Raw genomic sequence first — 25,145 nt, forward strand, 5'->3', positions numbered from 1 at the left:
ATTCTCACCATCCACCATTGTTTACAATGGAGATGTAAGTTTCTGATGTGGCTTAAAGCTAAATCAGGAGACACCTGCTTAGGGGTTATCTGTCCATTACCGAATGCCAATTCCTGTTCCCAGGCCTGTTTACTCAAAACCACCTGAACTCTCCAATGAGGTTTACTTGAAATAAAAACTAGCTTATGCAGGTGGTGGTTTTGAAGGAATCCTTGATCTTGAACCTTTGATTTCAAGGGGAGTCTTAACGAAGTTACTTGAGGCACCCTAAGCCCTGTTGAGTGCAAAAATGGGCCACGACTGATGAACAGAAAGCTGGTGATACCGGCTTGGTTTTGTTTGCGGTTGTTATGGTTCGAACTGCGTCAGGAGTTATGCCATGATCATGCAAATACTTGTTCACCTAATTCTAACCACCAGTTTATCCAGTAAACCCAGCGGTTTGCAGAGCCGGCGGCGGTAACGCGGGCCCGGGGGGCTCGGGCAGGCGGGGCGGGGATCGCTCAGCGCCGGGCAGCGCCTCGGGGCCAGGCACCGCTGCCGCCTCGGCCTCTCCCCGACACCAACCCTCCCTCCCGCCGCCGCCGTTCGCCCGCAGAGCGCGGCCGAACCAGGCACCGGCCCCGGCGGCCGCAGCCGGCACTGCGGCGGTCACGCTCCTCAGGGCGCACCGCCACGCCGCCCCCTTCCCACCATCAGCGGCTCCCCGCCAGCGGAGTCGCCCAGGCTGGGGGACACGCCGCGCTCCTCGGCCATCCCCCCGTGACTGTCGGAGCCGCCCGGGGCGCGGCGCGGGCGGGCGGCGCCGCAGGAGGGCGGGCGGCGCCGCAGTGAGGCCGCGCGGGCGAGGCGGCGGCGGCTGTTGCCATGGCAGCGCTGCCCCGGCCCGCGGCTTGAGCGGCGGCGCGGGAGGGGCGGGGGCGCCCCGCGGTCGGGCCCGGCCCGGGAAGGGGTTAAAGCGGGCGGGCGGCGCCGCGGGGGTCGCGGCCGGGGGCAGCCCGCGGGCGGGTGAGGGGAATGAGCCGCGGCGGGGGCCGAGGGCCGTGCTCCGGGTGCATAGGGAGGCTGCGGAGGTGAAGCCTCTGCTCCCTCGCCCGGCGGGATGGAGGCTCTTGATGCCGCAGAGGACGTGTTTTATGAGGAGGAGGAGGAGGAGGTGAACTGCTACGATTTCGAGCCTCTGCCGACGCTGCTGGAGGATGAGGTGAGTAAGGCAGGTGCGGGGACGGAGCCGCCACCCTTGCGCTCACCTGTGGTGAAGCGGCCTGAAGGTGCGGCCGGACCGGGCCGGGGGAGAGGCCGGGCCGCGGCGGCAGCGCCGTGAGCTCCCCGTGTGCGCCCTGCTGGCTCCTCGCCTCCCCTGCCCGCCGGTCCCAGCGAGTAAGTTGGGCTTGGCCCATCCCCGTGCTCCTTCCCCATACAACAGCAAAGTCACGGTCCTCGAGTGCGGGGTGTCTCGTCACTGCTGTCATAGCCGTGGGCTAATGCTGCAGTTGGCGAGTATGTGTCCTTGTCGCACTTGGTGAAGGGACATTTACATGGGCTCAGCTGTTTCCAGAAGCTGCCAACCAGTGTTTTGTACAGCCCTGTGCAAAAAGGCCTTTGACACTGAGAAATAAAAGAAAAAAAGCCAAACCCCGCCAAACTGTTAAATCTGTTTGTTCAGTTGTTGTGCCCAATAACCTGTAGCTAAACCCAGTGCTTGTCATCACGTTTGTCTGGATTTATTATTGGGTTTGCACTTGCTTTTTATTGCTCTTGCTCATCTTTGTATCTTTCCACATGATGTGTGTTTCTTACTCCCTTGGGAATATTTGGGCAAAATGTTTGTAGTTTTCTTCCTTTTTTTTTTAAGTAAAGGTTTGGTGAGCCATATGTGAGCCGCTCATTTCCCACACCAGATCTTGCAAACTTTCTTTTTTGCTCTGTCAAGAATCTAAGCTGAATCAGGATTTAAAAGTGAGTTTGAAAATGAAAAGTCCTTTTCAGTTTTCCTAAGTCACCGAATGGCTCAGCAGTTTGGCTCTTCTGCCATCTGTAGTGTTCAGTGCAGTAGGCCCTCTCAGACTGGCTCATGCAAGACATAGAAGGAAGGTGGTAGTGGCCTCATTTTTACACATTAGCTTAAGTATTTAGAGTATTTCTTCAGAATGGGAGAGAAAGCTCAGGGTCAACTCATGTATGAGAAAGACCTGGGCCCATTTTCCATAACTGGTCAATATATACTTTCATTGTGGATTTCCACCAGTCCCATCTATTTAGTTATTCCGGAAACATAAATAGTTTCAGTATTTTTGTTGAGAGAATGACAACCTGGTGATTACAGAAGTTAATAAAAAAGGGCTGCTTTGAAGGCTACTCAGAGAGCTTACTGAGGCAACCCAGTGTTTTTCTTCAAATGCGATGAATTTAATGGATGGTGTTTGCCACATTTTCTGTGATTTTGGAAGATGGATTTGAAGTTTGTGTGAATTATCATGGCAAAAAGACTTAGGTGCCAGAAAGCTGTCAATGCTGTTGTACTGAACTCCCAGCTGCTTAGTCATTTAGTGCATTTCTCATCATTGTACCTATTATAAGGAATGAGATTGGTGTCTGATGCATATGTTTTTTTATTAATATGTGAAGCAGAATCTGCCTGAGTTGAACAGTAGGAGTTGCTGAGGATGAAGAAATGTTTCAAATTCCTTTCTCTACTAGAACTTTTCTGTTTCACACTCCTTAATATTTAATTTAAATTTTTTTGAGAAGTTGTCTGTGGCCAATTAATTTGTTTTCTCTACCTGCTCTCTCTTAATATCTCTGCTTAGTTATATGCTACTGAACTGTTTTATATTTGGTGAAGAAACTATAAGGGAAAAATGAGAACTAAAGTGAATAATTAAGCAATAAGCTTGTCTGACCTGTTCACTTTTCGTAGTTTTTAAACAGTAGTAAAACTAGACACTTATATATATATATATGTATATAACACTTGTATATAAGTGTATAACACTATGTATATAAGTGTATATAACACTTTTATACATATACTTTATATATAGTGTCTTTTGCTGAAAGAGGCAAAAGAGGCATCAGCGTCTCTCATATGTACCACATTCGAGTGAACCAACTTTCAGTGGTCCAAAGTATTGAAGCAGTAGCTTGCCAGAAGATTCAGATTACCAGAACCTCCTGTGTTACAGTCTTAAAAGGATGTTTTTGTCCCACAGCAAAACTTTGGTTTTGTGTTGCTTTGGGGATGTAAACTGCATGTCTCATGTTTTCAGTGCTTTGTTCTCTACAAAGGCCTTACTTTGCTGCAATAGCTTGAATAACTAAGGTCAAGACAGTGTGATCGTTTGGGAAATACAAACTTTCTGTGAAGTAAATAACTTAATGTCCTGGAGCATTGAAAATAAAAAGGCTTGCTAATGGTAGTCTTTTGTTTTATCTTTTTTTATTGTTTTATCTTCATCCGGCCATCCATTGCTAATGGGAGCCACTGAACTTTCATAGGCCTTTTATTCTTTTTTCCTTTTTCTTCTTTTTTTCCTTTTTCTGTACCGCATAACTTTCTCATCTCTTGTAATGAAGATAAGCTTCTTCTGACATGAGATTTACTTGCCAAATAACCACAAGACAAATATGTTTTTGGAGGTTTATACTGTAGGTATCACTGCTGATAATTATCTGCACTGAAGTTCAGCCTTGAAGTTTGACTCAAAAGAAATTCTATTAAGTCCTTATTGTAACTGGAATTTGATATTGAGTCTGTCTTAAAAGATTGCAGTTTTTATTTTTTTCACACAAACTGTAAATTGAGCCTCTTTGGTCCATATGCACAGATGAAACTCTCATGGTTTGGCATTAGTGATTAGTTGATTAGTGAAACATCCCTTTATTTTGCTGTTGTGGCAAATGCCATTATATGGCCTAGCTGGATGATTCTAGGAAAAGTAAAAATAGTTACTGGCTCATTGCTTTCATGAACTTTTTTTTTTTTTACTTTTTTTTTTGTTGGCCATTGAAGAAGCAGTTTGTCTTTTCTTTTGGAGCCTCTCCTCACTCTACCTGTCAGCTTGGTCAGTTTGCAAGCCCAGTGGTTTGGAGTGCAGCTCCTCGCAAATGGTTGTGTTTGCGGATAGAGGAACCTCTGTGCTGCTCCTCATGCCTAGAAGAGGTTCCTTATGGGAATGTGCAAAACCTCCTTATTCACCCTCACAGCACAGAGAAGATGAGATCTTGTGTCTGAGATCTTTTGCTGTTCAGTATTTTGTAGGACTGAATTTAATGAGACTAGGATCCATGGTTAGTGCTAGAAACCACTGTAGCAATGCTGCCATTAGTAAATCAGTGCATCTCCTGACTGATGAAAAATAAGAGTATTGAAAAGAGAAGTTAAGTTTCCCAAACAACAGTGAGCATGCTTTATTTCCTACCTCATATTTATTTATTAAGCATTATACTTTAGACTAAAAAGCACAATACATATTTGAACTAAGATTTGGTCCTTGTTTGAAGTATATTGTGAGAGCAGTGCTTAGTTCTCTAAAAGACGTGTTAAAAACTGTTAACTTTTCTGTATACAATAATCTAAATATCATTAATGTTCTCCAGTACTGAAGTACATAAAGAAAGTTATAACTGTATTTTCCAAAGGATTAAGTTTAAAGCTCAGTTTTCTGAGCTGTAAGATACCTCATATTCTCTTTTGCTGGTGATGACATACTTTCTTTTTTCTATTTTCTAAGTAATGTGCAGCTACATCTTCCATTCAATATACATTTAATGTCATTGAGAAGTATAGTCTTTAGTTTAAATTACTTACATATAAATGAGAAAACACTTTGTAAGTAATACTGGTTATAGCTCTGATGCAGAGTAACTTCTGTAGATTACCTTCCATTTTTGTTACCTTATTTTTTCCATAGAGATGGAATTGATGTTTTGTTCGTTTGGGTCTTTTTTTTTTTTTTTGTCATTCCTTTAAGTTCATGAAAACTTTACTTCTGGAGCTATGAGTGATGTATTAGCTTTGTATTCTAAAAAATGTCCATAGAAAGGCTAGCTGCTTTGAGACAAGCATTGTTTCTGAACATCTTGACCAGTAAAGCCACATTAGAGACACATTTTTTTGGAACTGGACTCTTCATAGCCTTACTGTGATAACAGGGTCAATGCAAGTTGACTTACAGCTTAGGACAGTAACTTAGAAATGAAATCCATAACCTCTTTTGATCACTAAGAGCTCTGAGTGTAATGGGGAGGCCTAGGACAACTGAAGTGATTTTAAGTCAAAGTATAAGAACAGTTTTCCTATGGCATGTTTAGCTTTTGAATGTTTATTAAATGGTCTACACCACTAAGCTTCATAACTGCATCATTCTTAAGACAGACTAATTAGAGGGTACTTTTTCCCAGATCACAGGTGATAGGGAGAAGTGCTGTGAAGAGAAGTTTTAAGTAGTTTGTGTAAAGGCACCTGGGAGAGCTTGAGAGAGGCATAGATGAAACAAAATGTTTTAACATAGTCTCTCCAGTTTTACCTCCAAGTGGTCTGTTTCACTAACTGTGATGCAACGTTTATGTAACTTTCAGATCTCCCATAGTAAATAACTTAAATAACTTCATATTAGTATACTGTGATATCTTTGTTCAACTTAACTGTGCTTCTTAAAACACTCTGTGTTAGGAGCAAAGATGCACTTGGTATTTCTTGGGGTGTTAATCAGTGTCCTAGAAAGTCTGAGAACTTGCTGGAAACATTACTTGTAGCCAATTGTGTCAAATGTAATCTATGATATACAAAGTAGTGTCATGAAATCCAGGGTAATTTATTAATTCCTCTCTTGGCAGGAGAATGTGTCCCTTGCTGATATTTTGTCACTGCGGGATAGCTCTCTTACTGAGCAAGATATTTGGGCAATTTGCCTGGAGTGTTGCCATTCTCTGAAGAGCATTGCCCATTCTGCAATCTTCCAGACACTCTGCATCACTCCTGACACTTTGGCTTTTAACACCAATGGCAATGTATGCTTCATGGAACAGCTCAGTGGTAAGTATTTGTGTTTCCAGGCTATTTGTTTTAGAACTATGGAAAGTTATAGTGAGAAACTGCAGTAACATTACATTCTATTTTGAAGACAATTAAAATAAAGATAAAAACTTATTTGGAGTGGGTGTGTATAGGTCCATATGAAACTACATGTTCAGTTTTGATGAACAAGGGCTGTTATGAGTTTGCTTAGAAAATTCTTAGTTATTTTAAGACTTATCTAGCTGATATCTTCTTTATGTCCATTTCAAACACTGTAGATTATGTATTTGTGTATCTGTGCTCAAGTCTTTACCCGTGTAAAACACATCCTTACTCTCTTCCAGATCTTCTAATTTTATAGATATGTTCTATTTCTAGAGAAATCTTATATTCAGTGTATCTTGGTGATTGTGAGAATAAAGAATGGGGCAATTCTAGTGCACATTTGCTCTTAAAAAGGAGAGCTCTCTCTTCAGTAAGGGCCTTTTTTTTTTTTTAGAGCTTTCCCTTGAATAAAGAATGGTTTTTTTTTTAAGTCATGATTTTTAGTAAATGTGTGAACTGACTGAGAAATTAATTTTAATATTAGAAAGAAGGATGGAGTAGCTGTAAGATCTTTGGGTATTGTAGCAGGTGAACAGGGGGATGCTTAACTTTAAAAAACTTTCGGTTTTAGCATAGACAAAAAAGCATGTTATTATTGCTGTTCCTTTCTCACATGATCCATTTCAAGATGATGGATCTTGAGCCTATTAATGATTTTACAAAACAACAGAAAAAACCCAAACAGCTCTTATTTGATGGTACTTCTGAAATTGTCAACTCATAACTAGGAGAACCATTTTAGTCTATATACACACTATTCAAGTTTTTATTGTGTTTTCTTTAACCCAATTTATTTTTAAATCCATGTCAGAATAAGTGTTTATTATTTTAGTCAAAATCTACATCACAGTATTTTAAAAAATATTAGATAAAAATGGGGTAAGGTAACATGGCAACAAATGAAGATTTGTTGCCTTCTTTAGAATTAAAGATGGTATTTCAAATAAACATATAACTTAATAAAGTGTAATTATTAAAGATGAAAATGTGTCTTCATAATTGCTGTCATGTTTCTTTTTTGTTAAATTTTTCAAATATATGTGAGTCAACTTTTAGTTTTATATTAATAGGGTAATGTGGAATCAATTTTCTTTATTTTAAGGAGCTTGTTGTACTTCAAAATTAAAAAAAGAAAAAGAAGCTGGCTTTGTACAAGCCAAGGGTATATGAAAGACTTGTTGAAGAGAATAAATCTAGTGAATGAAAAATGCCCCTCATCTAAGATCTTTGCTTGCAGCTGGGAAAGAAAAAAATCAATTTCTTTTTAAATGTTTTAGTCTAGTTGAATAGCTGGCAAACAATTGATCCAGGAATTTGCTGTATTCAAGTGCTTAAAATATGGGATAACAAATTCCTATGCAAAGCAAATATACAAAGATTTAGTTCCCTGAAGTCGTGTTCATCTCTAAGGAAGAGACTTTTTATTAGTTCTCTTTAAAAACGTTGTATTTTCCCTAGGAATGCAAAAAGTTATGTTTATATTCTGTTTCTCTCTCACACATTCCACTGTGTCTTTGGCTCTTTCTATTTCCCTCAGATCTTGTTACTATTTGGTTAAAATATAGTTTGTTAGATAGGCACTTGGGGAGGTTGTCCTTTTTACTTCCTTGTAGTTGTTGCCTATGGATTTATTCTTCCAGAAGGAAATTATAACCTCTGGATTTGCTTGCCAGTAAGGGAAAGTGAACAGCCTGTCATCTCTGCTTTAGCAGCAAGTTTTGCTTCCTGCAGGTTCTGTGGAGCTAAAGTGACAAACATTCAATAGGATGTTCTGCCAAGAGGTCTGATATTTTCTTGTCTCTTGAGATCAAACAAATTTCCATTGTAAACATTATATTAGAAGAATACAGTGAGCTGTACCAGCGATAACAGTTGTATGCTTGTACAGCCTTTAAAGTGTTCTGTGGAAAGAAAGGGAGAAGGTAGCATGGAGATGAAAAGGTCTGCAGGTGGGGAAGAGGAGGAGACAAAACATCTGTCCGTTGGTTCCCTTCCCCTTTTGCCCACCCCCTCCTCCTGAAATATCAGGAAAAAATGTGGGGGGGTGGGTAAGGAATACAAAATTAGTTAGACACCCCTCCTTTTCAGTGGGAAAATAGGATTGGGAACATCATAAGGAGCTGTAAATCAGTCAGTAGCATCTGGATAGTCAGCTGTGCCATGTAGCTGCAATATATAAATATGTAAAAAAAAAAAAAAGTCCTCGCTAATAGTCTTTTCCATATAACTGAGTTTAGTGTCTTCACAGTAAGAGCTTTGCATTTCACTTCTAAAATACAGGCACAAAAGTTCTATTAAACCTAAAGCTATGATGAGTATGCTATGCCTCTGAGCATACTATTTTTTTCTCCTTGCTGAGAAGGGAAACATAATTTTTGCTTCCAAATGATGTCAGTCATCCACTGAGCTTCTTAAAAGCTCAGTGACTTAGGTGAGTCAAATAAGTATGTGAAGAGTAGGTTTTTAGTCGTGCACTTGTTTAATTCCATGGTGTTCTTTACTGGGTTCATCGGTACATGCTGGTGACATCAGTGCAGTGTGATACTACATACCTGCTTGGATGCAGCAGCAACATCAGTCTCTCTTAAGAGGTAGAAGGAAGAAAAGAACATCTTCACTCAGAGTTGTCTGCTGCAGTAGCTCAGTTCTCTGCTAAGCTACATGTGCATATGGAATTTGCTGCCTCAACTTTTTTAACCTAAGTAAAACAAACTAAACAGAAAGGTCAGAGTTCTAAGCTGGCCTGTAGATGAAGGGGCAATTAGCTGTTCAGATTGGTTTTGCTGCTTGAACCCTTATCACCCAGGTCTGCAGTGGAAAATAGTGAATGGAAGTGTTCCATTAATCAAATCAGACTTCTGAGCCGCACCAGCTAAGGTGATAACTTGATCCAGACATAAATGTCTGAAGGCAAGAAGTGGCTAGACATGTTAAGTGTATTTCTTTGTGGGTGTTTAATCTGTTTTGTTTCTTAGTAGGAAAATTATGGTATCTTCTTGCAGAAAGTTTGAAAAGAGCAATTTATTTTACTTGCAGTAGTAGAAACATAGATAACAAGTTCTTTGTATATCAAATATGAGTGAACCAAAATACTGCTATACATTGTTTCTTTTGTATCCGATGTGAGTGTATAATTAAATTTGTATCATCAAATTGGTTTGTGTTTGGTTTTTTTTTAAAACAAGTAAGACTACTAGTTTCTAATCTGACATGTTTTCTTTTACTTCCAAAGATGATCCAGAGGGTGCCTTTGTTCCACCAGAATTCGATATCACCGGTAACACTTTTGAGGCAAGTTTATAAATTTATCTGTAAAATAGAGAGGGAGTTAATAATTTTAGTACTTCTGGCAGTACCAAATGCTTAGCATTCTTAACATGTAATTTTAAGACTTTTAAAGTTGGTGAATAGCAAATAGTGCTGTTTAGATATGTTTTGTGGAAATAAAAATTAAACTTAAAATGCTATATTTTCTGTATAAACATTTACTTACTAACTGCTAAAATGTGAGGATCTGTTTTGACTGAATAATGTATTGCCCTAAACCACAGCTGGTCTATATTATGTTCACTGGTATCCTTCACTGGTTACATTTGCTTGTTTGGGGACTAGTCATGAACTTTTATGACTAAATATAAAATTTGTTTGCCATCCTCTTCAATAAAATAGTTCAGGGAAGGGTAATCAGCAATTTTATCTTTGATTTAATGAAGAAACAAATTACTATCTGTTGCTTTGCAATGCACAAATGCTCTACATTGTTAAATTAAATTAGATTTAAATTGTTTATACTAATTCATTAGCCTCCCAAGTCAACCATCTCATTGCATGCTGCAGGAGCACTTGCTTGCTTAATATCCTTTTTCTTAATAAGCTGTTTTTTCTGGCATGTGTTCTTAGATAATTCAAATGCTTTAATTAGCAACACATTCAATTCAAGGTATGTAAAAAAAATCTGGTTCTTTATAGTTCAATACAAATACCTTTTGCTTTTCATAGTTATATCCTTCATAGTCACATTTGTAGTTCTCTGTATTTTCTTGGGAGTGGACAGAGGGGAGGAGGAGGATAAGTGGACCTTGGAAGTGTGAAGTACTGCATATAAAATGAGAATGATAAGGCAGGAAGGGTAGTATAACAGAATATGAAGTACTGCAGTCTTTGAAGGCTAGAGATGCAACATTTCTCCGTTGCTACGCTTTATTACTGTGTCTATATAGGTCAGCAGAGCTCCAGTGATTTGTGCTTAGTCTCCCTGTCACCCTCATGCTGGTTTGTGGGGAATCAGTTTTTGGGGACAGGGAGCCAGTACAAGTTGGGGATCTTTTTGAGGTGGCCTGCATTGCATGTAAACCTGATAACTGTAGTAGCCTTTATATTCAGATGCAGTTAAGGAAAACAAGACCCAAAGATAACTATTTTTTGGATTTTTTTTTTCTTTTTGTTGTGCTTCTGAAGCTGGACTTAAGATTCTACATAAATATGTTCTCCATCCCTTATCAAGCTTCCAAGACTTGACACAGAAACACTTAAAAGATTTGTGGAACTATTTGCTCCTTTGGCAAACTTTTATTTCCCCCAATCCTTTTTCCTCCCTTAGGAGTTGCTGAACAGGTGTGCATATAGCAAATAGATACACTGAAAGAGCTTCAAAGACCAAGGAGGTGGCACAAGTAGAAATAGGAATTTGGGAAGGCTGTGGGAAAACTAAGTGACCTGAAGTTTTAGTTCTGTATGATATACAAGGCCATTGTATCCCTCTTGGATAAAACTTATCTGTGCACAGATTTATTATTTAACTCTTTCAGTAGTACTTATCAGCCTGTTAAGCGCCAGTGAATCCCAGTACCAAGCACAGCACAAACGATTAGACAGTCAGAGAAAGCTGTTTGAGTCAGGAGTGGCTCTGAACATTGACCCTTTTACTCTTTTTGCAAAGGTCAGTGAAGATACATAAAAGTCCCACATTTGTGTGGAAGGAAGGCAACATGCTCTGCCTTGTGTGTTGTGAAGTGGGGTAAGGTACTCTGATTTCTATACATTTCTACTGTTTCTTGATCTAGCGAGGTGGGAAGCCTTGCAATGCAGAGAGAGCAGTGCTGTGAGTGTCCTGTTGCCTCAGCTGTTTTTCACTGACCATCTTAAAGCAATGTACAAGACTGAAAAGTGAGGGCTTTCCCCTGCACTGAGGCAGAGATGTGTTGGTTTGCTCTGAGATTTGGGTGCATTTTGTCAGACAGCAGTGGGATTCAGAGTATTTGTGGAACTTTTTGTTTTACCTCTTACCATTTGTAGAGTTTAGTTGCATTTTTAACTTCTTTAGTACCAGACCAAATTCTGCCAAAGATTCCACGCTGATCTCTGCTTGTTTTTGCTTTTGCAGTTTCCAAGACCTACAGTGGTTTAATCTTTATATACTTGTTAAAAGGGTTTTATAATACTGTAATCTTTCCAAGCTGCCTGTTTCCTTCTTGGTGTTAATTCATCAAGTTCTCTTTTCCAAAGGTATTGATAACTTTTGTCTATACCCTCACCTCATTGTAACCTCCTACAGTGCAATAGCAGAATAGCATTGCTTTCTATACATCTCTCTGAGGAAACCCTGGACCCTTGTGCTTTCTCAGTATTACAAGGTTCTTTGTTCTATTCCAGTAAGCTGCCCTTTTTTTGGGGGCATCAAGTCTTATGTGTTACTGCTTGCTCCTTCCTTGGTAGTGACGTGACTCGGTTGTTCTTTGTCGAAGGAGTGTTTTTGCAGCTGCTTATTGTGCTTTGTTTAGAACAATGGAAAGTAGTGTTTGTATTGAAACTGTCCAATGTCAATATAAAGAGAAGAACTTAGTTTTGGAATTACTAATTATGTTCAGGATGATCTTTGATAGCTGTTATTCCAATGTCAAAGTTCAGCTGGTTTAAAATAGTTGTGTCAGCCAGAGGTTTCGCTCGATTTGAGTGTGACCTATTTTGTAGCTTCTAATGTGGAAGCATAATGAGGTTTGTATGGCTACTGGATGACTTCTTCCTCTTTAAACTCTTTTTTTTAAAAAAATCTGTCAATTAAAGCTACAGTTATTTCAACAAGAGATGTTTTGTTTCCTGCTTGGTGAATTACTGATCCAGACCTCTAATGGAATTGTGACTCCAGCCTAATTAGTTACTAAACTTAGCTGGCACTCACAAGCACACAAGGGTAACAGACACAGGAAACAAATTGAAATGCATTACTATCCTGGTGTCTGAAACAACACTATTAAAAATTTCAGTTTCTAGTTGCAATTTCTAATAGCAAGAGGTCTAAAGCTTTGTCCAAATGACAATGCAGAGAACTGAAAAGTAATTGATTTCATGTGGTTTGTTTTAGACTTGCGCCTTGCTCTCCATTTGTAAAGTGGAAATAATAACAGCAACTTGAGTTACTGTTGAGAGCAGAAAGGTGAAAACTAGCCCTTCAGGGAGCTGTCAGCTTCAGTGTCAGATGTAGAATAGACTTTTTAGAGAGAAACATGGTTAAGAAGGAATTAGCTGTGAAAGGGGCTTTCGGTGCCAACAGTGAAGTGTGGCTGACTTTCCAGCTAGTGACTTTAGTGCTGCTGCAGTTCCAGCCTGTGGGGTTGGAGGAAGGATTGTAGTTTCTGAGAGTCTCAAGGGACCTTGAAATCACTGTGTTGCTGAGTTGTTGGAGTGGCATTGAATAGGGCAGTTCTGTTATGTCCTCCTCTTCCAGGTTTAAGCATTGTCACAGTGTGAGTGCAGAAAGGCAGTCAAGCAGGTACTGTTGGTCTCTAGGACAGCATTGAAATAAAACAGAGAATCTCCTGGGTATCTGTTCATGTTAATTTTTTTCCTCCAACTTTGCCTTCTCCTTACAGACAGGGACGCTACTTGTGTCCTAGTAACTGCACTATTAAGAATTGGTGCTTCAAATAGAGGGAACAGGATGTAAACTTTAGAGTTGTAAACTGTACTGTAACTCCAAAGAAAGGGTGAATTTCTGTACAGTACACTTATTATCATTTGCACATTTATTCTTCATGCAGAGGCAGGTATATGATGTGACTGGGCTCAGTAAAAGTTTTCAGATCACTGAAGCTGTCACTTGCCTGCACTGATGGAAAGATTTCACTTTCTGCTTTTCCTCTAAATTGGAAGTTGTGTCTGAATTTGCTATAGCAAGTATTGACCATGCTTTTGTTCTCATTGAATCTTGAGCTAGAAGTCAGTTACAAACAGATGGAGTATAAAGACTAGCCTGTAATTTTGTAATGTTTTACTCATATACTACTGTAGAGAGCAGCAAAGAATGTGAATTTTTCTGTTGTAGAAAAACACTGAGACTGAGATGCAGAAATATGTTTGAGGCTCCTTTTAAAATTTGCCCTGATCGTTTCCTCTAGATAGGAAGAGCGTTAGCGTTTTTCCTGATGAAAATGGTTCATATTTAATTTTGTTGCCCTGGGCAATACAGTGCTAGACTTGTGAAATTTGACCAACAGGAGGCTCAACATGAATAGTTAAATATTGGTGAGTTCATTAATAGCCTTACTTCTATCACTACAATACAAGATTGCCCCAGGTTAAAAACATTGGCTATCTCAAACTAGTTTCAAATAGCTATTTGTCTGCATCACAAAACTGCCATTGAGTCTGACACAGAGGTTCATTGATGTGGAACCCCACATTTCTAAGATATGAGCTTTCAGTGAGATGAAGGACCAGTGTCTTCTGTGTGTGAAGTTGCATTTATAATCTTTTAATAATGTGGCTATTCAGTTTGGCTTTTTCTAGTGAACCTCTGTAACAGAAATCAGTGAATTTTCAGTCTTGTCTGCCTAGTGTTGGTTGGGGTTTTGATTATTTTTTTTTTTTTAATCTGAAGAAGACTGGCTAATGCTTCTGTTAATGGTTTATTATTTAGAGGTGATAAAATACAATAGTTGAGAAGCCTCAGTGCAGCAGCATTAAAAGCTTTCAAAAATTAAAGAACTGAAACAGTTAGAGTTAAATACTACCTTGAAGAGAAGGAGGAAATAGTGCATAGAGAAGGGATGAATGTTTTCTCATCTAGAATTTGTTCTTACTCTTACCTATCAGGGCAGGAATAGGGTATGCTAATCTCTCACCTGGGAGAGAATCAGACTCAGAAAAGGCTGAATGCCGCCTGTCTTATTCCAAATGTCGTGGCTGTCAACTTGCAGTTCTCAGTGGGTTATAGTTGATTTATATTATATAAAAAATGTCCAGGTGTTTCAGCAACCTTAAAAAAAAACAAATCTACACAAAGTGGTATAACTAACACAAATAGAAAAGGCAAGCTAAAATGTGGTACATTGCTTTTGAAAACTAAAAAATTAAGATTCATATTGTTTATTCCTAGGAAACGTGACAAGGCAATTTGATTGATATATACCATATACATACAAATGCATATAAATGCTTGGGTAGAAGTGCCAAATGAAACATACTCTTCTACAGAGTAGGTATATATAGATATGTATGTATGTCGATCCTACTGAAGAAAACCAAGCTGACAGTTTGCTGCAGTATTTCTCAATAGCTGATCATTACTAATCTAGTGCTCATGTCTCAGCTGTTGGTCCTTCACTAAATGCGAAAGCCTTCATCTTTCTCTCAAATCAAAACAGCAGAAGGTATAAAGGAGGTTTTCTCTTTGTGACTTTCCTGGTCTTTTAAAGTAGTAGCTTTGAATGCTGTGAGATTATTTCTATTGTTCTATTCTTTCTTTAGCTCTCGGTGCAGGATGAAAAAAGAAAACTTTTTGTATGTTCTCCTAGAGGGGTTTTTGGGTTTGTGTTTATCTCATGAGGGAAGCAAGTCTTTTGAAACACCTAGTGCCTTTTTTCTTGAGTTCTGTTTCCCTTAGTTTAATGCAGCCTCCCCTTGATACTAATTCTATCTAACAGCAGCAAGGCTTGTCATCAGCAAATGGTAACTTATCTCCTCCTAATGTCTAAACCATTCTATCTTCTGGGTGTTATTTAAAGCTGTCTTTTTCTCTCAGTGACAAAAATAAATTACTTTCATTTGGTTACCTCTGCCTCTACTGTGCTATAGAAGAGGAATGGAATCCTCCTGCTCTTGCTTTTATATCATTGTCCCAATTGAGATTTCTTTCAGGAATTTAGTACTGGGCAAGTAATAGCCTTTAGTTGCTTTATAGAAAGTTAACAAATGGAAGAATTGGGCCAATGGGTGTTTTCTTTTCAGCAGTCTTTTTTGTTTGTTTTCTTTTAATGCCTAGAATATCTTAACGTTTATGATTTGGTTGCCTCAAAAACTTAGAGCTGGTTGCTTAGTTCTGAAGTTGTAGTATCATTCTTTTCTAGGAGGCTTTTTTGAGCATATTGCCAGTATTTTTACAATTTTCCTCTAAATCTGAAACAGCTTTTCAGACTGGCTTATATTTTTTGTTGGAAATAGTCTGTCCTCTAGGCACAAAAATGTCCTCAGAAGAGAAATGATTGTACAAGTAATCTGGTCAATGAAAATGTAGAGAATTTTAGGTTTCTTCCTTACTCGACCATAAGATTCCTATAAAAAGGCATTATTAAAGCTAAGATACATTTTTCCCCTAGACTAATGAAGATTATCCCCTGATGTACAAAAGCATCTTATTTAAGAATTTTGGTTTTGTGAGGAAAAGGTTGGGAGTGAACAGAGGACTTTGTGTTCTGTCTTAAAACAGTTGATTCTTGTAGTAGTTGAAGTTCACTCTTTTAGAAGCCTGAGGGGCTGTGTTTGATAAATTTGCAGATGGTCTCCATCATGAGAAAAAACTGTGGAAAAGAGAACAGATGGTTTTCTCCTGTTAGACTTGTGTAGTGTCATAAAATTCTAGGCTTCTTAATGCTAAAGATGTGCAAATGTTTTGGATCAGTTGTTTGTCTCCAGATACTTTCACATAAACTCTTCTGATTAGTACTGATACCTCCTCAGCTGCGGATGAAGTTGTCTTCTTTAGTCCAGGTATCATTATCTATTTCTAGTGCTGCCCATTCAAACTCATTTCTTTGGTGGACTCACCATCATACTGGTCTTACTTAATTTTCTCTGGCCCTCTGCACTTATTTCTGTCATTTACTCATTAGAATGATTGACAATGCTGTTGAAATGTAAGACTGAACTCTTAAAGGCAACATGGAGACCACCAGCAGAATTATTCCTTACCGTTACTTGATATCAGAAGATTTCTCTTTTGTTAGTTTAATACCTGTTTTACATGGATATTCAGGTCACTAAAAGATCATTGCTACACTGAATCTGGAGACCTTACAAACCCCGGAATAATGAAAATAATTTTTTACCATTTCCATGAACTGAAATAGAGCCATTTCACCAGCGTATGAGAACATCTGTAAATGCCACTATTTTTGAAATCAATTGACTTAAAAGTATGGTAGAATGGATGACTTCCTAATCTCCAGATAAAATCTCAAGACTAGTTCAGTTTTCACTGTGAATTGGATGGTCGTAGAGTTATCATCTTAGGCTGTGGAGATTTAGTCAACAGAGCCTTCAGGATTGTGACAAAATGGTTGTCACTCACACATCACTCTCCTTAGTTACAGCATTTCCAAAAACCTTAGAGGAATAATAGAGAACATGCTTTTGAAGCTGAGAATATCTTCTGGGACATTCATTGATTGTGACTTAGGTATTCTTATATAGCCTTGTTACAGATTTTGTATAAATTTCTCAGTGTATATATATTCTCAGGATTGTTGAACATTGGATCCCTTTCACCAAGTTTAAAAAACCAAAAAACACCAAAAAAACCCCCAAACACAAAACAACCAAAAACCCAACCAAACCTCTCCTCCTTTCTCTTAGCTGGAATATGACTTCTGTGCTTGAGTAGAGAAGGAGTAAAGTTTACCCCTGCAGAAAACACTTCCCTATGAAACAATCAAACTGAACAGAAACCCACCAAACTGAAACCAGCCCATAACCTCTACTCCTTCAAAAAAAAAAAAAATCCTTTTGTTTACATTCTTGATATATACAATGAGAGCCACATATTCATTGGCTGTTTCTGTCACCTACAGCTGTTCTGTGAAAAGTAGTGTTTTGAATGTTATCTTAAGAAGATATTATCAAGTGGGGTAAGTTCAGAGTAGTTAGGCCAGCTTTTTACATTTGCATTTCATCTTATATGTTCCTTATGGGGGGGGGGGGAAGAAACAAAATCTACGTAGATTAATACTTCAAAGAAGAGTCTGGATGTCATTGATTCATGTCATGGTAAAAGAACTGGGATGCTATTCTGGGTTATTGGCCCATAGTGTTCTTAAGTGAAAGTGTAGCAATTCAGTTTTTTAGCTCCAAAATGTGTAATGAGTATTCCTCAATACAGAAGGGTGTGAATGCATTACTCAGAGTGACAGACATTACCAGTAGGCACCGTCTCTTAGGTTTAAGATTAAAAGAATATAGTTTTTTTAAATAAAAAACTTCAGTAACTATGAATAACATCATATTTGCCATAAAATGAAAAACAGCTTACACAGTTGAGAGAAGACAGCACCAGTCTGCTCAGCATGCATCCAACTGTTTCTCAGGCTTCCTAGTTTCTATGCCTACAGGGAATAAATTGTGTTAGCTTAATTAAGTGATAAATGAATTACCTATGGCAGGTAACTTAAAAGTAAGGAGGTTAATGGCTGATAAATCATAATGAGAGCTGTGACACATGAAACTCCGTTTCAAAGGGAGTTTAAAAAAAATAGCATTGTTCAAGAAGCTTTAAAGACGAATGTGAGTAACTTCTGTCTAACCTCTGAGGTCTTCAGCAGTTTTATTGCAATGTTCTTCCTTACCTGTCATAATTATACTTCTACAATCATGCAGGAGAGGAGTCAATTAATGTGCTATTCATCTGTGTCGGGGTGCTGATCTTAGTGCTTAAGGGGATGGAAGTGAAAGTGGGATGGAAGTGTAAGAAACCTGTTCTTAATTTGTGTCTTCACCCTTCAAACACATGAGTAATTTCATAAAAATAGCATGGTTTAAATTTGGTCAAGCTTCTGTGTGTATTCATCTTCACATGACTTCCACTGTCAGTGGCTTAAGATATATTTCAGTCTTCACTACAGTAGTTAAGGTAGCAGCTTCTTGAAACTATATTGAGGTCCAGTTAAAAAAAATTGTATTCTTTTTTTTTGTCTTTGCTGGGTGTAGCTCTGAATTGACAATATTGCTTTTTAAACTGATTACAATTATTGATGCTGTTAAATGAGTCTATGGACAGCAGTCAACATAGTCATATGAAAAGCCAAAATCTATTGTTATTACAATAGTGTTTGCAGGTAGCACAGAGACTGCTGTAAATGTATTGTAAGATTTTTTTTTTAAACAATATCTCTTGTCAAAAAAGACCTAAAAAAAACCAAAAAACCAAACCGAGAAGAGGTTTATCAAAAAGTGTGCAAAAAAGCTTACAAAAGACTGAAAAACTGATTTTTTTCAAATCTATCAAACCACATAATTGCTGCCCAAAGTCTGCAATGTTTGCAAATGAACAAGATACAGAAGAGTTTTTCAAGAAAACCATAGTTGAAAAACTGTTTGATTTTTTTGAACACATTTTAATCTTGTAGGATCTTCAGTAGGTTCATACATTGCAAATCTTTTTTATGGGGAACTATCAAAAATTTGGCTCAAGTAAGAATGTCAGAACAGACTAGTGACCAACCTGACAAAATCAGCAGTAAAATAAATTTCCAGGACCAGATGGTGAAATTGCTTCTTTTATGAAGGCTTTTAATTCAAGTAATACTCCTGGAAGAGAATGCCCTGAGGGAGAATCTCTGCTAGAAATCTGTGGAGTGTACTGTGACAGCAGCCATGGAGTGATTATTTGTCAGCTCTCATAAATGAAGTAAGTGGCAACAATAAGATGTACATGGGTGGACTTAAAAAAGATGAAATACTACTTTTTTATGCAGTAAACTGTGGAAATCCTTGCTGCAAAGCATAGATGCAAAAAGGTTGAGTGTGCATAAAGCTTAGACAAATTCATGGAGATAAAACAGTTGTCATGAATCATTAGAGACAAGAAGTCCACAACTATAAAACTGGGATTAGGTTGATGTACTACGTAGTCTTCCTCAGTTCAAACTGAATGATATAAACAGAGGTCACAAGAAACCATAACGTAGTAAAATGCAGGGACTAGATAACATTCAGCTATATTGTGTCTGATACATGCTCTTTCCAAGTGTGTTTAGATTTTTACAGAATCACAGAATATGCTAAGTTGGAAGAGACCCACAAGAATCATCAAGTCCAACTCCTGGCCCTGCACAGGACCATCCCCAAGAGTCACATCATGTGCCTGAGAGTATTGTCCAAACCCTTCTTGAACTCTGTCAGGCTTGGTGCTATGACCACTTGTCTGGGGAGCCTGTTCTAGCACCCAGCCACCTCTGGGTGAAGAAACTTTTCCTAATATCCAACCTAAACCTCCCCTGACACAACTTCAGGCCATTCCCTTGGTCCTGTCACTGGTCACCACAGAGAAGGGATCAGTGCCTGCCCCTCTGCTTCCCCTCATGAGGAAGTTGTAACTGCGATGAGGTCTCCCCTCAGTCTCCTCCAGGCTGAACAGACCAAGTGCCCTCAGCTGCTCCTCATACGACTACTCCTCAAAGCCCTTCCCCCTTTGTTGCCTTCCTTTGGATGCTGTCTTTCTTACATTGTGGTGCCCAAAACTGCACACAATATTCAAGATGAGGCTGCACCAGTGCAGAGCAGAGCAGGACAATCCCCCTCCCTCAACCAGCTGCCTGATGCCCCCCTACTTATGTTGTTGTATTGCTTTTTAGATGATTATGTGTGTGAAGCCTTGCTTGTGTTTTGTGATATAAACTGATGACCTGATGTTTGCCTAAAAACATATTAAAACTCGAAAGCTTTCACTTACTTGGTAGGTAAATTAAAAGGCAATTTAAGAGTTGAAATACCTGCAAACATTGGCTGTGAGAAAATCTGACCTGTAGCTGCCTATGGTCCCAATTTTTTTTTTTGAAGTTTTTTGGGGAAGAGTTTTTTCAGATGAAGTGAACTGTAGGTAGAAGGGACAAATGGCACTTACAGTTTTGGTGGAAAATGTTCTTCCAGCATTTGGTACCAATTCAAGCTAGAGTATGTGTTTTGTGAATAGTTTGCACTGGTTTAGCACTTTTAACACGTTCTGCAGACTAATTATTTACGCATCCAGTGTGCCAAATGAATATAAAGCTAATATTTAATACAGCACTGTCCAGTAATTACAGTTACGTAGAAAGGCATTAATTCCCTTTGTAATGAAGGAAAGTATTAAAAGTAATAGGCCTATTTCCCTTTCATTTTTCTGCTGAAGAATATTACTGTCTTTTTCGTAAAAATAGTACATTTTAGAGTAACTACATAGAAAAATGACATGGGTAAATATTAAATGTTTTCTCCCAGTAGTAATTTTTGCAAGCATTACCTTGGATTTCTTTATAAAACTTTATGTTTTATAACCAGACTGAAGCTTTCATTTGCGGAACCTTTAAATGCTTTGAATTGTGAAAAGGTGAAAGCATCTATATCTGTGCAATCTCAATTAAAAAAAAAAAAAAAAGAAAAATCTGCAAGGTAAAATAAAGGTCAGATATGAATGTCAAAACTAAGAGTTGTTGTACACAATTCCTGTAGGTTGTCATTTAGTCAGAAATACTTTTCATAAAATACTAGTTGTATTATGGTCTTTCTTTTTCAGTTCTTCAGAAGACATTTCTGAACTCAAAGAAATCTCAATACAAAATATAAATGGTCATTATCTGTAATTGCAATATGCTAAATGCTTATGCAGTCACTATTCAAAAGCTCTTTTGTCAACTTTTTTCTGCAGTGTTTTTCTGCAAGTATGAGTTTCTAGAGAAGTTTAGTTCTTTAGCCCTGTCAAACAGTAAAACAACAATGCTTCTGTCATGGTCTGTGTGTAGACTTGGAGCTTTTACTTCCTCTCCCGATCTTTTGATTTGTAGATTTTAAAACTAGAGTGGATCATTACTGTTCTCTGATATCACTTGCTTTGGTCATAAAATGGCACACAGCAAAGCAAATAACTTTTGATTAGATCTGATAGAAGCTTTTTTGAATGTATTTCAATCATGATGTAAAATTTAAAATTTCTGATGGCACAAGCTGTCCTCTCCTTTGGTGAGTGCTTCCAGTACAGCCTGATCATTTTAAAAAAATGTAATATCTTCACTTTTTGAATTTTTATCTTTTTGTGTGGGTCTGTGTGTGTCTTGTGTCTTTTTGTGTATTGAAAATCAATCTAGTATTAAAAATTATTTTGATTTGAAGCTACTTGTATGATTATGACCTTCAAATTTTTATCTGAAATACATGAGCTCCCTTAGCATGTTGCTGAAAGAAAGACTTTAAGGACCTCAAATCGACTTGTGACTCTTTTCAAATTTCTTTTTTTTTGTGTTACCATTGTGATTTTTAAAGAGCACTTTATTTCCGTGATGGCCTACAATAATGATTTACCTACAATTCTTGTTATGTTTGCTAACTTTGGGCTAAGAGTATATGTACTCTCTAAGACCAAATCTGAAGAGCTGGTTTCCTAATGTGACTTCCTTTCCCCCTGTCCTTTTTGAAGCTGATACTGTAGGGCAGCCTTGCTGACATGGTTTATGTATTTTAGTAACAAGTGACATTTAATCTTTAACTTAAAAGCCTTTTTAGGAATTGTGAAGAGATTGCCTTGGAGTTATTTGTTTTTTTTCTTTTGGATATTTCTGGAAATGCATCCTATTTATCAGCTATTAATATTATTATCCTGTAATGCAAAATACCTATAATTCAAAAGCTATTCTCCTTATCTAGATTTAATATAGATTTAAACTGAGGCATGTGGTGATGATGGGGGTTGGTTTGTTTTTTGTTTGTATGGTGGGTTTTGTTGGTTTGTTTTGCTGAGTTTTTGTGATAGTGGGTTTGTTTGGGGTTGTTTTCAGAAATTAGGGAAAAAAAGCTCTCTTAATTCTTTAATAACATTCAGTACCAGTTCTGGCTGGTCTTCCAAACAAAAAAAGAAAGGTAGTTTGCTGTCCTTTCCTAATTGTTATCCTCCGTAGAGCGTACTGAAAAAACCTTAGCTTGCATGTGAGATTGTTTTCATTGAGAGCAGTCACTTCTAGTGAGCATTATGTATTTTATACTTAAGAATTTGCCTTATTTATTGCATATATCCAGCTTGCTCTCCTTTTCCAGAAAGTGAAATTTTCTTCCTGAGCCTAAACAGTGTGATAAGTAGGAGATTTGATGCATTAACTTGGGGAATGCCCCACCTAGTGGATGATCACAAACTCATTTTCTCATTCCTCCAGTTCTGACAGACTTCAGGTAACATTAACCATGAATACTGCCAGCTCAGGAAACTGATTAAAGAGCTGCATTTGAAGTTCCCAATAAATGTTTTAACATAGAAATTAATTACAAGCTATACTTAAAATGACCACCTTCAAAACTAGCTTTCCTGCATGTCAAAGGAAAGGAGGTATCTCAACAAAACAACTTTCTCTGTGGGGAGGTAAAAGTCTTTCTTTATTCAATGTGAGACTGGCCTTTCTCTTGTACAAGAAAAGATGCAGTGAACTTCATTAAAACAGGACAGGAAAATGGAGTTAAAGCCTGTCCACTTGCATGTCAGACACTTGTGCTTTTAAAGGCAGACTAGGGGATATGAGTTATACCCCACTGTGAACAGAAATTATTAACTGGAAAAAGTGGGATGAGGTAATATGTTGCTCTGCCCTTCTTGTTCCTATAATGTTTGCATCAATCCTTGTATGGATGAAGAAAATTTGTAAAAGCCAATTCTTCTGTTGCCTTTAAGCTCCTTATTTTTCTGTCCCACTTTTGGAGAACATAATGAAATTGTTTTCAATTTTTCTGTATTATAGTAAATACTTGAATTCTTAAAAATTTCTCACTGAGACAGATTATTCTGTTCAGAAGTTTTTCACTTGAGAAGAGAGGTTATTCTGTTCAGAATTCGAAAGTGTCCCCACACTATTATGACATAATTTCATCTAACTTGTCTTGGTCTGTGTAGCAGATGTTTATAACTCGTGCAGTATGGTTTTTTCCCTCCAGTTCTTAGAGGAGTGATTGTTTTGTTTCTTTAATAGTCATTTTGTGGAACATAGGTGAAGTCATTTGTTGCAGATCATATCAAATATACGTGGAATAACTTACTAATATCAAGAATATTAAACTGCCCAGTGCAATAATACATTTATACAAAAGGTTCTTTAAATAGAGGTGTATTGTATTTTTAAGTTTGTCCTTGTTTCCTTATTCTTTTCTAACTTTGTTCAGTTTTCTGTTTTGTTGTCCAGTGAGAAATGCAAAATGGCATAGCTTACTGAAACAGAGTATTTAATGTGTAATTTTTCTGCTCGCTTTCTTTATGCTTGATAGCACTTATAAAATATCGCTATATATAAAGCTTTTTGTCAAATGAATATATTGTTTCTCTGCTAAGAGGAATGTCACTTCAATCTCCCAGCATGCTTCTAGGTTAATACTTGCACAAACACAGAAGTCTGAGTTTTATGTTTAATTGTAGGCTGATGTAATACATGTAATACTGATTATTGATGAGGAAGAAAAAAAAGTTCTAGCTGGACCCCACAAGATTTTTTCTTTTGTTCACAACAAGTATATCCCCCAAAGCAGGACTCAAACTGGCTTTGTTCCTCCTGCTTAAATTAGACTGCCTTTTCAGCAAACTGTTACATTGTAAATTAAATTTGAAACCAGTGTAAACTGTGTCCTGTGTGATCTTGAAGCTTTGGTGGCAGAAGAGAGAGAATTGGTAGCATATTCAATGTCTTTTTTTTAAACTTCATGCAGGCACACATCTACTCTTTGGGTGCAACACTGAAAGCAGCCATAGAATATATAGTAGAACCTGAGACAGAATCAGAATTTGGCCGAGATCTGCACACTCTGCTGGAACAAATGCAAGAAGAGAATCCTGAAAATAGGCCAGATATTGAGGTAAAACAGCCCTACATAATTTTCTGTTTAAAAAAAGTTAGACAAATACTTCTGTATGTGTTCTCGTTAACAGAGAGATGGTCTTGATATGCTCGGGTTTTGCAAGAAAGCTGAGGTTTTTCCAGACTCAGCAGAAATTAATCTTTTTTTCTTACTCTAATGGAGACACAAACTGAAAAGATGATGTAGATGCTTGACAGTGCTTTGATTTTTTTTAAGAGGGTTGGGTGAATACGCTGGTGGACTTAAATATTTCATTAACTGTTTCTTCCCATTTAATATTTAGTTTACAAGGAGAGAATCATTAGAAATAAGAGCACAGGCATTATACTGTGAAGTTCGAAGGACGATTGGATTGCATTTAAGAAGAGGATGGAGGGAGACATGCCACGGGAAACCTCTGTTCCTTAGCATGTTCAAAGCAGTGTTGTTCAAAGCATTACTACTAAGTTGTTTTTATGTAAATATGTAAAAGCTTAGTAATATTTCATTATATATCTATATTTGATTTTGTGTTTTATTCCACTTAGCCTCTTAGTTTACCTTTAGTTGTTAGAAATAATTTGAAACTGTATAGGATTCTTCAAGCTGATGTTTTCGAAGAATTTATATTCTGTTGGTTACCTAATAGAGCGTTATTTCACATTAATATGTGAAAGTTTTGCTTTAATGTTTTTGCAGACTTGGAGAATGTAGCCATAGAATAACAGTTGTCCAATGTGACTTTTCTTGGGCTCAATTCTTCTACTTCAGAACGGTGCTATCTACTTGTCTGTGGGGGTTTTTTTGTAGATTTTTCTTTTTCCTGAGCTGATAGTGTATATTCTAAATGGTATGGCACTTGTCATCAATACTTTGCAGAAAGAGTGCTGCAACAGAAGAATTAATAGATTCATTTTTATAAAGCAAAAAGTATTGGCTCCCCAATTGAGGACTGCCCAGACAGCAGACTGTA

General features: G+C 37.9%; 1 protein-coding gene across 6 annotated transcripts in view; it reads left to right on the top strand.

Annotated features, from left to right (window-relative positions):
• The first annotated feature begins 1,014 nt into the window (after positions 1-1,014).
• Positions 1,015-25,145, top strand: part of KNDC1 (kinase non-catalytic C-lobe domain containing 1) — a 72,232-nt gene continuing 48,101 nt past the window's right edge. For 5 of the 6 annotated variants that reach the window (XR_001873015.1, XR_001873014.1, XR_001873016.1 and 2 more), the window contains exons 1-4: positions 1,015-1,204; positions 5,839-6,037; positions 9,357-9,415; positions 24,044-24,190. Coding sequence is in view for 1 of the 6 variants with exons in the window: in XM_017804126.1 (XP_017659615.1) it covers positions 1,103-1,204; positions 5,839-6,037; positions 9,357-9,415; positions 24,044-24,190 (507 nt within the window). In the remaining 5 variants the exon portion in view is untranslated. Of the gene's footprint in view, positions 1,205-5,838; positions 6,038-9,356; positions 9,416-11,089; positions 11,142-24,043; positions 24,191-25,145 lie in introns of those variants that run through there. The other variant, XR_001873017.1, reaches the window with a different exon arrangement.

Source organism: Lepidothrix coronata, unplaced genomic scaffold (assembly GCF_001604755.1).
Source record: "Lepidothrix coronata isolate B3197 unplaced genomic scaffold, Lepidothrix_coronata-1.0 Scaffold8, whole genome shotgun sequence".
Classification (NCBI taxonomy): domain Eukaryota; kingdom Metazoa; phylum Chordata; class Aves; order Passeriformes; family Pipridae; genus Lepidothrix; species Lepidothrix coronata.